This window comes from Cicer arietinum, chromosome 3 (assembly GCF_000331145.2).
Source record: "Cicer arietinum cultivar CDC Frontier isolate Library 1 chromosome 3, Cicar.CDCFrontier_v2.0, whole genome shotgun sequence".
NCBI classification, from domain to species: domain Eukaryota; kingdom Viridiplantae; phylum Streptophyta; class Magnoliopsida; order Fabales; family Fabaceae; genus Cicer; species Cicer arietinum.
The window spans coordinates 55406531-55420700 of record NC_021162.2 but is presented as its reverse complement, the minus strand read 5'-3'; the positions used below and the strand labels follow the sequence as shown (position 1 = coordinate 55420700).

Sequence of the window (14170 nt, the reverse complement as noted above, 5' to 3'; positions counted from 1 at the left end):
TGAATGGATATATGAGATTTTGTCGTAAGTTAAATTACATATTCTAAAGGTTCTATTTTATATGATATGGAGCAAAACAATAATCAAAATAATAACAATAGGAAGAAAACAATAGTATACTATTATTAGATTACTCTTAGTTAATATGAATACGACAATATATGACAATAAATAAAAAAAGTAGATGACAATAAAATTATTTTAGTTTTATTTTACCTTAATATTAATATTTATGGTTATTTATTTTTAATAAAAGTAGTTATAGATTGTAGTTGGATGGATTGGATGAATGCTAATAGTTTGATAGTTTGGGTGAAGTGTATATGTATGGAGAATTTTTTACAATTTGCTTTAAAAAGACTTTCTAAAATAAGAAATCATCTTATTTGTTATAGGATTTGCAGAATTATACAAAATGAATATGGCACGATGATTTGATAAAACACTACAAATGTATGAGTGTGACTACTATGTCATGTTACATATGTTGAACTTTGTAACATAGTTGATTCATGGATGCAAATACGTAATTTTTTACAAGTTGTTATTGATGGTGTTTTTTATATTTGTCTGATAAAAAATTATAAGTTCCTTTGATTGTAATTTTTAATGTTCATGTGATGAAAAAATTAAGATTCAACTGATATTGATTGTGTTTTTGTTTTTGTTCAGATATTCGATAACTCGAGATCATTGCATCCGGATCAAATTAAAGAATTTCGAAAACGTGTGGATATTTTGGAATTAGTTGAAGAAAATGACAATACTAATATATGTCTATTGAATATTTCTACATTGTGATTTTGTAATTTTGTTAATGGACATCTATTTTTTTTTGTCTTGTCTTGATTATTCAGAAATGGGGAGACATGTTATTTGTGCTCTATATTTCTTGTATGAACATATGATATTGTATATTTTGGTTACTAGATTATTATATAAAATTGTAGTTAAAAGTACAAAACTTTTAAAATTTAATACGAAATATTGTATATATGTATGATCAAGAGCATAAAAACAAAATGAGAGATTTATTATAAAAAAAAAAAATTTAACTCTATCTATTAAGTCAATTGATCAAAAGATATAACTTAAAAAGATGATTTGTTGAACTGAATTTATGATGTTTAAGTTAGTTAGGCTGAATCGACTTGATAGGAGGAAGCTTTGTTAAGTCGGTTTATGAAACGAGATAAAAAACATGTTTTTTAAGTCGTTTGCGGTTAACTCGGATACAGAACCAACTTAAAATGTACATTTTAACCGACTTAAAATTTAAAAGTTAAAATTCTACCGTGAACTCAAAAAATCCTTTACCAAGAGAAACCATTTTCCAAAGACCAGTAATTTTCCAAAGTTTCTATAGATATCGCGTATGACTTCAATTTTAATTAGAACATCTCCTTGGACAAAATGACCCGACCATGTAGGAAATTTGTGCATGATGCAAAACGAGTGAAATATTCATTATCTAAAATGAAAACGACGAGAAGTTTACCCTTTATACAAGGTTTTCACAATGCACTGAGAGGAAAATCAAAAGAGTTATGATGAGCTTGAGTGAAATTTTTATTGAAAGCCGGAGTGGATGAAGTTGAATGTATGATTGCAACGACATTGAGATCACAACGGAGGGGACATAGGGGAAGATGGCGTCAGAATCCACTAGACCCACAAATTCAGACAAACGATGGCGGACCCGTCCATATATTTTACAGACACCTAATAATGATTTAAATATAGAAAGGGTTTTTGGTTTAGTTCAATGTGTCCTAATATGTATTTCATTGAAGTATAATGTTTGTTTTGATCCTCATTATAGTACGAAAGAATAAAAAAAGAAAGAAAATTAAGGTTCGTAAACATGAATGAACTCTAATTACAAATAATATTTTTATATAAAGATCTATTCTAAGGTCAAGTAATCAATTTGATTAGTTGAATGGACAAACATGATACATCAATGTATGTTAGAGACACTTATTAATTATTGTAATGAAGGGTTTCTTGCACTAAGATAACTCCTAAAAACTTTTTAATTGAATTAAAAATAACATTAGGTTTTTATTATATAAGGTGATCAAACAATTGTCTACTTGTCACATAAAAAGGTAGAACACAATGGCTAAAACTCTCAAGGTTGTCTATACTTTGATTCTTTTAGTGTCTGATCTATTTCTTCTTTTAATCGCCGCTAGTGGTAAGTTAATTCTCATATTTTAATGTTATACAAAACCTTCCATCATTTTTAAATAACATTTCTTTATTTTATATTTTATATTACAACAAAACAGAGTTGTAAGTCATGGAATGATCGTAAAACATATCCGTGTCCCCGTCCTAATGGTAGGAATTGCGTTAATGGTTATTGTAAATGTTATGTTAGGTAACACTTAAGTTAAAACTCATTTATTTGTTATGTTAAAGTCTTTAATTTTCTTTACTCGTCGTAATGTTGTTTTTCTTACATATAATTTCTCTCATAATTTTTTATATACAGCGCTTGTTGGAAAAGTGCTCTAAAAGGCCTCCTTATTTTATTTTTAAAAACTTTGTTATAGCGCTTGTGGGAAAAGCGCTGTAAAAATCTATTTGTTTTCTTATGTTATATAGCTGTTTTTTTGAAAGCCTTTTACAACGCTTGTTAAAAAAGCGTTGTAAAAGACCTGTTTGTTTTCTTAAGTTATATTTTTTAATGTCATTGTGATTTTATGCATATTTATTGTGATTTAGTAATTAATATAAATTGTTGATGTTATATTTATTTCTTTTATATGATTATTTTGTAAAATAGTATAGTAATAATTGTAGTCATTAATGTATTTTAAAATATTAATTATTTTAATAATTTTATTTTATAAAATATTAGTTTCAAAATATTAATAATATTTTAGCAATGAAATTATATTAAAAAAATATATTAAAGAAATTAGTCTTGGTAATTATTGATTTTATAAAAAGAATATAATAATAAAAAAAACGAGTAAAATGTGTTTTATATGTAAAACCCATTTGCAAAATAATAATAATAATAATAATAATAATAATAATAATAATAATAATAATAATAATAATAATAATAATAATAATAATAATAATAATAATATAATAATAATAATAATAATAATAATAATAATAATAATAATAATCATATAATAAAAATAGTAATAAAAGGGAAAAAGGAAAGAACAGAAGCATCTCACCTTCTTCTTCTTCGTACGCCTCCGCCTCCGTTTTCCTATTTTTCTTCTTCTTGTTCTTCTCTCGTCAACCATAACCATTATAGTGATTGTCGTGCAAAATCGATACCATATTTGTGATCGTAGTGATCTCCTCTATCATTACCAACTTGAATCACATATTGAAACACTGTATTTCTCTTTGTCAAAAATCACACCTCCGCCTTTTGATCAAGGTTCCAACCACCACGACTATCACCAACGAAAACCGAGACCATATTTGGACTCCACCAAACAACTTCTTTTGTTACCTTTGCTCGAAATCGCCAACCGTTACATTTTAAAAAATGGGTTTCCACCATATTTACTAAATTCATTCCAATTGCCGTATTTTAATTTTTTTTTAAAGCAATTTAAAATTTGTTTTCTTTTTCATTAATACTTGTAACTTTGAAATCTCGAGTTTTGGTAAATTCTTTTTATAGAGTTTTGGCAACGATAAAACACTAAAAAGGATTGTATATTTTGTTTATGGAAAAAATTTGAATTCTCAATAATTTTTTGGGTGATAAATTATTAATGATACATCTTATTATAATTTAAGTCAAAAAAATTAATTTTTTAGAATGATATGTAACCTTTAAAGTAGTTTATGTACTACCTGATTCAATTTAATTTGGTAGTGTGTTGTACCATCTAATAAATAATAAATTATCATATTTGCTACTTGGAAATCTCTGCCTTTGTTTATTATAACTTTTAAGTGATCAATTTGGAGCAATTAGCCATTTATGAGTGTATGTTACATGTGTTAGAATCATCGTTTGAGTTATGAGATGAACATAAAACTTTCGTGCTAATTTTTTTTTTTGGATTAATTATGTGAATGTATGTGTATATGATTATATATTAATTAAATTTTTGTGTTTCAAGTGTTTGAATTATTGGGAATCAATGTATAGAGTTAGAGTAATTGAAAGCATCTAAAAGTGAAATAGTTATATATTTCTTTAATCAGATTATTGATTACATATTCATGTAAGTGTCGTTGTTACTACTTGCAAGTTACAAATACATTATTGTTAATGTGTAATTAAATGAATTTTTAACTTGAAGTAAGAAGTAGGAGTTGTGGCGCCACCTCAGCACTCTTGAAACATGTTAAAACGTCTTTTAATTAGCTCTATTTTAGTTTAAATGACTATAGTTATGGTTACCTTAAATAATTGACTTCATGACTAGTAGGGATTAGATTGACTAGATACATGGTTTTCTCTTATATCATTTTAAATGACTTAATTAAATTAGATTAATCTCTTACATTAGTATATTTTGTTATAATGCTTATTTGTTTCTAGTAGCAGTCTAGAACTATTTTGAAGGTCTTACTAAGAATGAATTGTCTGTGTAGAAGTTTTAAAGTTAGACTTCTAGTGTATTTTGTGATGGTGTTTTGAATATAAGATGTTGTTATACAAATGATTAGTATTGGTGTGATTATTTTTCCTATTTCAATATTCGCTATGATTTGGTATATTTCATTGATGCAACGTGAAATACCAATTTAACTAGGATATGCCATGTAAAAATATTTTCTTGCTTTAATATGACTATGTTTGTTGACTATTAATTTTGTATAATTTTGTGTCATACGGATTTTTTTTTCTTTTTATATTCCTTAGATGTAGTTCTTTATAAAGGAGAATCAATACCTCAAGTTAAGACTAGCTAGAAATAGTACAACATCAGTTTTGTTGGGATATTTTAGAAATATGGTTCTATGGAATCCAACCTAAGGTAGAATAATTAGAGATTGTGGGGATTGAGAATTTGTATAAATCAAACATAGATTCGATAGTTGTACCGCATGTTGACTCAACCTAATAAAGATAGACATTAAAAATTAGATGAATGTTAAAGGAGTTGGTGGTTGAATAATTGAGAACATTACCTATATCCACGGAGAGAAATTAGATATATCGTATCATCTAATGCCAACATGACTTATATTTCAAGAAGAAGAAAAAAAAATAACAAGGCCAAAAATGTTAGAATCTGAAAGCAATTATGAGTATAGGAGTTTTAATTCTAATGGAAGATGGATGTTTTAGAATTTTGTATTTATAACACTTGATCTTAAGTAGAGCCCCGAGAACTGTAAATTACTAGGCATATTAAGCGCCAAACTACAATTTGAGTCATATAATTCTTTTAGAAAATCTAGTATAAAGTAAAATCACATTAATCAGTAGCTTGAAGTTCGGGGATGAAATTCTTTTAAGGAGGGTAGAATTGTGACAACCCGAATTTTATAATAAATATTTTTTATGCGTTTGACTAATGTTAAACGCATTTAATTATATTTAATTATTTTTAAATATATTTTATTTTAATTATTTATTTTATAAATAATTATTATGAGATATTAGTATTATTGATAGTAATTTTCTTTATTTATATATATATTTTTATGGCATTGTGATTTTATGCATATTTATTGTGATTCAGTAATTAATATAAATTGTTGATGTTATATTTATTTCTTTTATATGATTATTTTGTAAAATAGTATAGTAATGATTGTAGTCATTAATGTATTTTAAAATATTAATTATTTTATTTTATAAAGTATTAATTTCAAAATATTAATAATATTTTAGCAATGAAATTGTAATAAAAAAATATTAAAGAAATTAGTCTTGGTAATTATTGATTTTATAAAAAGAAAATAATAATAATAAAAGAAATGAGTAAAATGTGTTTTATATGTAAAACCCATTTGCAAAAATAATAATAATAATAATAATATTAATAATAATAATAATAATAATAATATAATAATATAATAAAAATAGTAATAAAAGAGAAAAAGGAAAGAATTGAAGCATCTCACCTTTTTCTTCTTCGTACGCCTCCACTTCCGTTTACTTATTTTTCTTATTTTTCTTCTTCTTCTTCTTCTTCTTCTTCTTCTTCTTCTTCTTCTTCTTCTTCTTCTTCTTCTTCTTCTTCTTCTTCTTCTTCTTCTTCTTCTTCTTCTTCTTCTTCTTCTTCTTCTTCTTCTTCTTCTTCTTCTTCTTCTTCTTCTTCTTCTTCTTCTTCTTCTTCTTCTTCTTCTTCTTCTTCTTCTTCTTCTTCTTCTTCTTCTTCTTCTTCTTCTTCTTCTTCTTCTTCTCTCGTCAACCATGACCATTATAGTGAGTGTCATGCAAAATCGAGACCATATTTGTGATCGTAGTGATCTCCTCTATCATTACCAACTTGAATCACATATTGAAACACCGTATTTCTCTTTGTCAAAAATCACACCTCCGCTTTTTGATCAAGATTCCTATCACCACGACTATCACCAACGAAAACCGAGATCATATTTGGACTTAACCAAACAACTTCTTTCGTTACCTATGCTCAAAATCGCCAACTGTTACATTTTAAAAAATGGGTTTCCACCATTGTCGTGGCTGTTTTCTTGAATTCCGGATAACATGTTCATCGTCTTGAAAAACTGATATCGTTTTTGGATTCCTCTTACGAAACCTTCGAGAAGCACTACTTGTTTGTCTATTTCGGGGAAGTTGATGTCGGACACTGTCGTTGCTGCAACACGTCGGTGAGGTCTTTTCTGATAACTTGTTTCACTTCATTTCGAATATGTTTATTCTCTTACTATTTTTATTAATTATGTAACATTGATTTTTATAGTCCGCGTAAATTATAACCCATGTTTCATTGACTCTGCAAATTCGTCGATGCTTTTGGACTCGTTTGTTGCATGTTGTCGACATCTCATGGTTGCTGAAAATCATTATGGTCCTTATATCTTATGGAAGTGTCAAATTGAGGTATTGGGTGAGAGTGAATTGGAATGCATGAATATAAATTAAGTGAGATGAACGGGAATACCGTATATCCCATAATTCATTCGGGGCTCGCTACGTATGAAAAAAGCCCTTTGAGTAATAATTGACTAATAAGCGTTGTAAAAAACGCGCTATAAAATGTCATTTTTAGCATAGTGTGCATGCTTCTAAAATCTCTATGATCATGATATAAACTTGTCACTATGACAACTTCTATACATAAAAATTACCCATACCAACATAGAAAAATAATCTGTCACGATGGAAACTTACACGAAGATGCATATGTCATGATACATATAATACAAAAATTAAAACTTTAATACATATAATATAAAAATTCATACTTTAATTGATATTCATCATTAAAAATCGTATATTACATATCAAATTGAACAAAAAGGTTTTATCATTTTAATCCATTAGCCTATGTTTATTTCTTTTAAAAGATTAGAAATGACGAATATCTATTTCATACCATCTAACCAATAGATTAACTATATTTGTGCAGAGAAAAAACCCTATCTTGACTGTTTTGTTTCTAGCACAAAGCTCGAAGTTCCAAGAAATTGTTTGCAAGAGAGATGAGTTGCAAGTTTTCAAAGTAAGACTCCAACATAGAGATTGAAGGGACCAAGAAGAAAGATTTGAAAGAAAAAAAAATGGACATAACGTTTCCTTTAGTACTCAATATTAAGTGTCGCTGTTACAAAATCAAAAAGGTTTTAAATTGCAGTCATGTCATAATGATATGAATCCTTAATATTGTGGAGAATTGTATTCAAATGTGGTTGATGCAGCCTCAATTTTGGTGCCATACAATTTTTGATGCCCCAATTATTAGATTGGGGACATTTTTTTTTTAACCCTTTAAGAAGTAGTGCTTCAACTTTAATACAAGCTTTGTGTTTTTCTCCTTTACATCATCATCTAAACATTACTTCTTGATGTATGTATTGGTATATAAGACATGTATTTAGACTACTTATATGTTGTATTCTTGTTGCAGTTACCTTATTGATACTGACAAGATAATGTTAGCAAAACAAACCGGTCTATCTCGTAACCAGGTGATTATTTCTAGATAAAAGCTCCATATTCTGCATCATTTCATATTTTCGTGCATGATGGATTCTTAGTATTATTATTGACAATGTCTATGTGTTTCAGGTGTCTAATTGGTTTATAAATGCAAGAGTGAGACTATGGAAACCAATGGTAGAAGAGATACACATGCTTGAATCACAACAAACTCAAAAGGAACCACAAAGAGATGAGAATCCATCTACCTCAACAGACAAATTTCAGTTACGTTCAAATAACAACATTGCAGAGAATCCATGTAACTCCACAGACAAGTTTCATAATGTCGCATATAAACGGACTAGAAACGAACTTTCAAATATGTCGGTGTTGAATCAACAAGTTGGTAGTAATGGAGTGAGCATGGGGAGTAACGTTGCAACGAGCAATAATGGTGTCTCTCTGACACTCGGTCTTCATCAGAATCATGGTATTGGGTTATCAGAGCCGTTTAACATGAGTGTCGCCCAATGTTTTGGCCTTGCACTTCAACCTGATAGCTACGTCATGAGTACTTTTCAATCACAAAATAGACAATTTGGTAGAGACCTTATTGGAGGGCAAATTTTGCATGACTTTGTAGGGTGAAGTTATAGATATGCTTGGACTTAATTCAATTAGGGTGATACACTATTTTCTATGATTGGTTTCATCAATCACTAGAAATTAGGAAAAGAAGAGTTATTGAAATATTGACATGCAAAAGTCTTATTGAAGAGACCTAGTTTGGGATTAAGTGGTCTTGTACATTCATTTTTATTTTAGTAGGGGGGAAAAATATTGTTATAGTCAAATTGATCCATTTCACCCTTCTGTGTTGTTGCACTACAAAAAAAAGTATCTAGCGTGACACTCAGATTTTGTGATATTTTTTTTATCTGTCACTAAAGTTACTTTTAACTACAGTTAAAGTGTCACTATTTCTAAATATTATGTAAAAAAAAATTCTCAGATTTTGTGATATTTTTTTTATCTGTCACTAAAGTTACTTTTAACTACAGTTAAAGTGTCACTATTTCTAAATATTATGTAAAAAAAAATTAAATACATTTGCCCCTTTGGTCTTGTACAAACACTTGAGAAATATCTCAGGGTGATAGAATGATAAAATGGTAAGCCGGAGCAACTACAGCAACTGCAAGAGAAATCTTTTTGCTGGAGTTCAATCTCAAAAAAAAAAACACTCGTTTCACTTTGCGATTCAATTTCGAACCATGAAAACCCCTAAATTCAATTTCGAAAACCCCTAAATTCAACTACACTAAATATCTCAGGGTGTACCATGAAAACCCCTAAATTCAATTTCGAACAATCCTAAATTCATCTCTCTCGTTTCACTTTACGATTTGTAGTAGCAAGTAAGTTCTATTCTCTTTTCAAATCATTTCAGTCTGCGGTATCAATTTTATTTTGGTAATCTTGCTTGTTAAGTGTCATTTTTTTGCGATTTGCTGAATGAGGTTGTGGGTTTGCGATTTGTTCTGTTTTTGAGATTCATTCACACGACACATTATCCTGATTTTTGGATTAGGGTTCATTTTCTCTGATGTCTTTTTCTCTCTCTAAACTCTACGATTCCTCTCGAAAATCTCACCTCAGAAGGTCTTGCACCTATTCTAAAGTTGTAATTTAGTATTATTTTCACTTTTGCTTTTTTTCTTGTTTAGAACCATGGTATCGCAGTTGGTGAAGCATGAGCGTATCGAAACTACTGTTGCCAAGGTATAATTACAAAAAAGAAATGAACCTATGCATTTTCATTTTAAGAGCGTGTCGTTTATGGGTTTTGTGAATTTCAAGTTTTTATGTTATGTCGCTATATTATATGATTTTTGTAATTTTGGTTATAGGCTAAGGAGTTTAGAAGGTTTGCGGATAATATGGTACAACTTGGAAAAGAGGTTAGTTAGTTTGTGTTTTTTTGTGGTTCATGCTGAATTGAATTAATTTGCACAAATTAGTTTAATTATTACACCCGATGATTTTACATTGAGGAGCTAATTATATCATATGTTCTACCAGTTCTGACTTTAGGTTGGTGATTTGAGTGAGTCAATGTTGTCAATTGCAGAAAAAAGTTGTTTGATCAAATTCCACTATGCTATAGTGTTACAGTGCCGCAGTAGCGGTTATCTGACACCAGTAAGCTAGCTTCACTGCACAAAAGCAAGCTAGCTTCAGGATTCTGTTTTACAAACTAATGAAACCGAAAGTGATAGTAGTGTGTCAGTCCAGACAAATAATTCATTAAATGATGTATTCACCAAATGGAGCCAATCCAAACATAACTCTTGGGGCGGACGGCCAAGGTCAGCAGATGGTTAGATCAGTTGGGTCCCCAACAGCTCTAATGCAGGAACTTCTTCGGGCATACTTCTTAACTTAACAGATACACAACTTGTCCTAGAAATGCAAAATATTTAGTTTATCTTCAGTGGTTCTGCTTTCAATATTGTCCAAAGTGATGCCAATGTATTTCAGCTGTTGTATAGACATTTCCAGCTTAGCTTAGAAGTTCGAAATCAGATTTTCACTGGCTAAAATCATTCAAAATGAACTGTAAAATGTGGAGTCTAGCCAAAAGTGCATTTTAAGTTTTAAAAGGATCTAACTTGCAATGTCTGCCTCAAACCCCTTTTTTGCAAACATCTGTGGCTTCTTGTTCATGGTGTTTACATTTAAATATTGATCATCCTATGCAATGATTCTGAGAATTTTATACAGAAATGAATTCTAAATTTCTCTTATTCTTTTAAGTGTTATCACTGAACAAACACTATTTTATCAAATTTGTTTAAGTTCAAAAGTTAAGAAATTTAAAAATTTAAGCCTTGAAGATTAATGTTAAGTATACAGCCATAAGCAACAGTCATAGATAGGTGAAAGTAGGTTTTGCTATAAATTGTCAGTTTTTACGCTTTCTCACCTGCTATTAATATGATAACTACAAAGTAGTGGGTGCATACTGATGAGTAGACCAAAAAGGGTGAGCTTATGGAGTTTTTCACAAACCCAGCTCGGCTTCTTTCTGTCTCTTTCTCTCTCCATAAATTAATATAACAATTTTGGTTCTTTAAATTGAAGTTGAGTCTCAGTCTGTTGAAAAGGGACCAAAATCGGTTCTGCAAAAGTTACTTCTTTCATTTCTTTGCTTTCTTTAATTATTCTAAAGTTATCATTTCTTTGCTCTCTTTAATTATTCTAAAGTTATCATTTCTTTGCTTTCTTTAATTCATGTTACTTCTTTCATTTCTTCAGGACAGCAAAACAATTGTGGAGAGTAAGACAACAGATCTGAGATCTCAAATAAGGCACTACAAGAAAAAAGATCTACTGTGACACTAAACTTATAGTGATAATTTTTATTTGTCACTATAATTACTTTTAGCTACAGACAGAGTGTCACTTATTCTTATTTATCTAATTTTAGTGCAAATCAGGTAAAGTGAAAGGAAAGTTCATTATTACTTTGTTATTAAAAAAACTAAACGAATCTGGATCATTCTCACTCTTTCACTGGAAACCCTTCTTCTTCCACTTGCTACAACACCCATACAATAATATTGTCTTGCATTTGAAATTAATGGCTTTGAGAAATGGGAGAATTAGATTTTCTTTCGTAATAAGTACAATTATTTCTTTAGAGAAGATTTTATATCTCTTGATATTATGATGAGAATTATGACAGAGCGTAAAGAAAAATAATTAAAAGAAATATTAAATTTGATGTTCTAGGTATTCATTTCACCTTTTTAAAACTATTACCACTTTCGAAGTTCACCTCTTTCGTTGTTTATGTGTACATATTTGGGAAAACGTAAATATTATAAACTGTATTTAGTGTCTTGAAGTGAAGTGGATGCCTCTTTGAAGATTCTATTTTTCTGGTTGTACTTTGAAAAATTTTCCATTATGATATGTGATATTGGGAATGAGATTTATAAGTTGTCTTTTATTTATTTAAGTAGAAAATGCTTTTTGTCAATTTTTTGGTTAGTACTAGTAAATTTTTAGAATTAAATTAAAAATTATAATTAAATCAAATTTATTAAGATTACATTGTTTTATTTGAGAAAAAAAAATTTAAATTGTTTCATGTACGTAACTTGGTCAATTTAATATAATTTCTAACTAGCTTAATCTTGGTCGACTCATCTTTTTACTTTTTGTCAATACCTTTTTTATATTAAAATGGATAAGCAACCTTAATAGTATTCGAGAAAATTTGACTATATCCAATTCAAATAACTTAGATTGGAATCTCTTTTAACTTGGTTGTAGATCGTATTTAGCTTAAAATTGGTTTGGGTGTAAAAGGTACATCAAGGCTAAAAAATATTTAATTGAAATAAATAGAATATTACCCGAAAATGAGGATTGAAACGACAAAAATTATAAGTTTTTATTATACATTCACTACGCGAAAAATATCATTTTATAGCGCTCATTTTACAGCGCTTACTAAATACAAGCGCGGTTGTAAATATATTTTAAAAATAACGGAGCTTATAACAGCGCTTTTTGACAAGCGCTGTTAAAAAAGCGTTGTTGTAGGGTCATATAGCGTTTGCGCATAATGTTTACAAGGCTTTTACTGTGCTTGTACACAAGCGCTGTAAACTGAAGCGCCCTCACATAATGTTTTACAGCGCTTTTTTCACAAGTGCTGTAAAAGACATGCGTTTTCAAATAATTAAATTACCTATTACAGCGCTTTTTCCACAAGGGCTGTAAAAGACATGCGCTTTAAATAAAAATCATTTACTTTTAAATAAATAAAAACAAATTTAAAACAAATTTACGAACCCTCATCACCTCTACTCTGGGAACCCTCATATCCTTTACGTACTGTGCGGTCATCTACGTTGTCTCAAGTGTTTATTAATTTGTTGTTGTAAAAAAATCTTTAGTTTTTTAATAATTGAAAACTAATAAATTGTTACATATTAAATATTTTCTTTTTGAAATTTGTTGATCTGTTCTGTTTTGAAATTTTTTCTGTTTTGAAATTGTTACATAATAATGGACCTTGGGTTCCATTTTCCAATATTAGATATGTTGATATTGGTTTCTTTTTGAAATTTGTTGATTTGTTCAGTAGCTTATTATTTTTGTAACTGCATTTATATAGGTGATCATATAATATGGATCGGAAATGGATGTCTGTCAATCGATTGTCAAAAGAGTATGAAAATGGAGTGAAGGAGTTTGTTGAGTTTGTAGTGAAGAATGCAAAAGATCCAAATAGAGTCGTTTGTCCTTGTTTAAAATGTTGTTTTGGAAAATGCGTTAGAGAAAATGAATTGGAAGGACATTTAATATGTAATGGAATTGATCAAAGCTATACATGTTGGATAAGACATGGTGAGAAAAAAAAGGAAACATTAATTTTGAGAATGGTTCGACATATGCTTCAACTGACTTCGATACAGATACATATGAGCCAGACCGAGTTGATGAGATTGCAAAAGCAGTTGAAGAAGATCTTCGAGATTGTCCTAAAATATTTGAGAGTTTGTTGAGTGATGCAGAGAAACCATTATATAATAGTTGTACTAAATTCACAAGACTGTCAATGATATTAAAGTTGTACAACTTAAAAGCGAGTAACGGATGGTCTAATAAAAGCTTCACAGAATTATTAACACTCTTAAAAGATATGTTGCCAGATGATAATGAACTTCTCAGTCGAACCTACGAGGCTAAACGGATTTTGTGCTCTATTGGCATGAGTTACGAAAGGATTCATGGCAAAAATTGATCACGAGTATCCTGAATTCGGGATAGAGTCAAGAAATCTAAGACTTGCACTTTCTACTGATGGAATGAATCCACATGGTCTTCAAAGCATCTCACATAGCACGTGGCCTGTGATTTTGGTAATATATAACTTACCTCCATGGTTATGTATGAAGCGTAAGTTTATGATGTTGTCTCTGTTAATTTCTGGACCCAAACAACCGGGGAATGATATCGACGTATACTTGACTCCTCTAATCGAAGATTTAAAAAGTATGTGGGAGACAGGTGTGGAAGTTTATGATGGGT

The 14170-nt window shown here is 29.3% G+C and overlaps 1 protein-coding gene and 1 long non-coding RNA gene across 8 annotated transcripts; both read left to right on the top strand.

Annotated features, from left to right (window-relative positions):
- Positions 1-2111: 2111 nt before the first annotated feature.
- Positions 2112-9075, top strand: LOC101496191 (BEL1-like homeodomain protein 9). 7 transcript variants are annotated; one of them, XM_027330927.2, is made up of 4 exons: positions 2112-2200; positions 7551-7643; positions 8049-8109; positions 8210-9075. In XM_027330927.2, the coding sequence occupies exons 2-4, from the start codon at positions 7624-7626 to the stop codon at positions 8708-8710; spliced, it is 582 nt and encodes a 193-aa protein (XP_027186728.1). In that variant the 5' UTR covers positions 2112-2200; positions 7551-7623; the 3' UTR covers positions 8711-9075. The 7 variants fall into 7 exon arrangements, with proteins under 7 accessions (XP_027186728.1, XP_073221852.1, XP_004515686.1 ...); XM_004515629.4 differs by lacking the exon at positions 2112-2200 and adding an exon at positions 6300-6789; XM_027330928.2 differs by lacking the exon at positions 2112-2200 and adding an exon at positions 6300-6794.
- A 114-nt stretch (positions 9076-9189) lies between these two features.
- LOC140919541 (uncharacterized) lies at positions 9190-11659 on the top strand. Its single transcript, XR_012162185.1, has 4 exons — positions 9190-9480; positions 9790-9844; positions 9973-10023; positions 11381-11659. It is a non-coding gene; the product is annotated as an uncharacterized lncRNA (long non-coding RNA).
- Positions 11660-14170: the final 2511 nt, after the last annotated feature.

Bases quoted from the DNA above. Each gene is read 5' to 3' on its own strand.
- LOC101496191 (XM_027330927.2), top strand. From the start codon at position 7,624: ATGAGTTGCAAGTTTTCAAA. The intron at 7,644-8,048 runs GTAAGACTCCAA...TTCTTGTTGCAG, and splicing joins ATGAGTTGCAAGTTTTCAAA to TTACCTTATTGATACTGACA. The intron at 8,110-8,209 runs GTGATTATTTCT...TATGTGTTTCAG, and splicing joins CCGGTCTATCTCGTAACCAG to GTGTCTAATTGGTTTATAAA.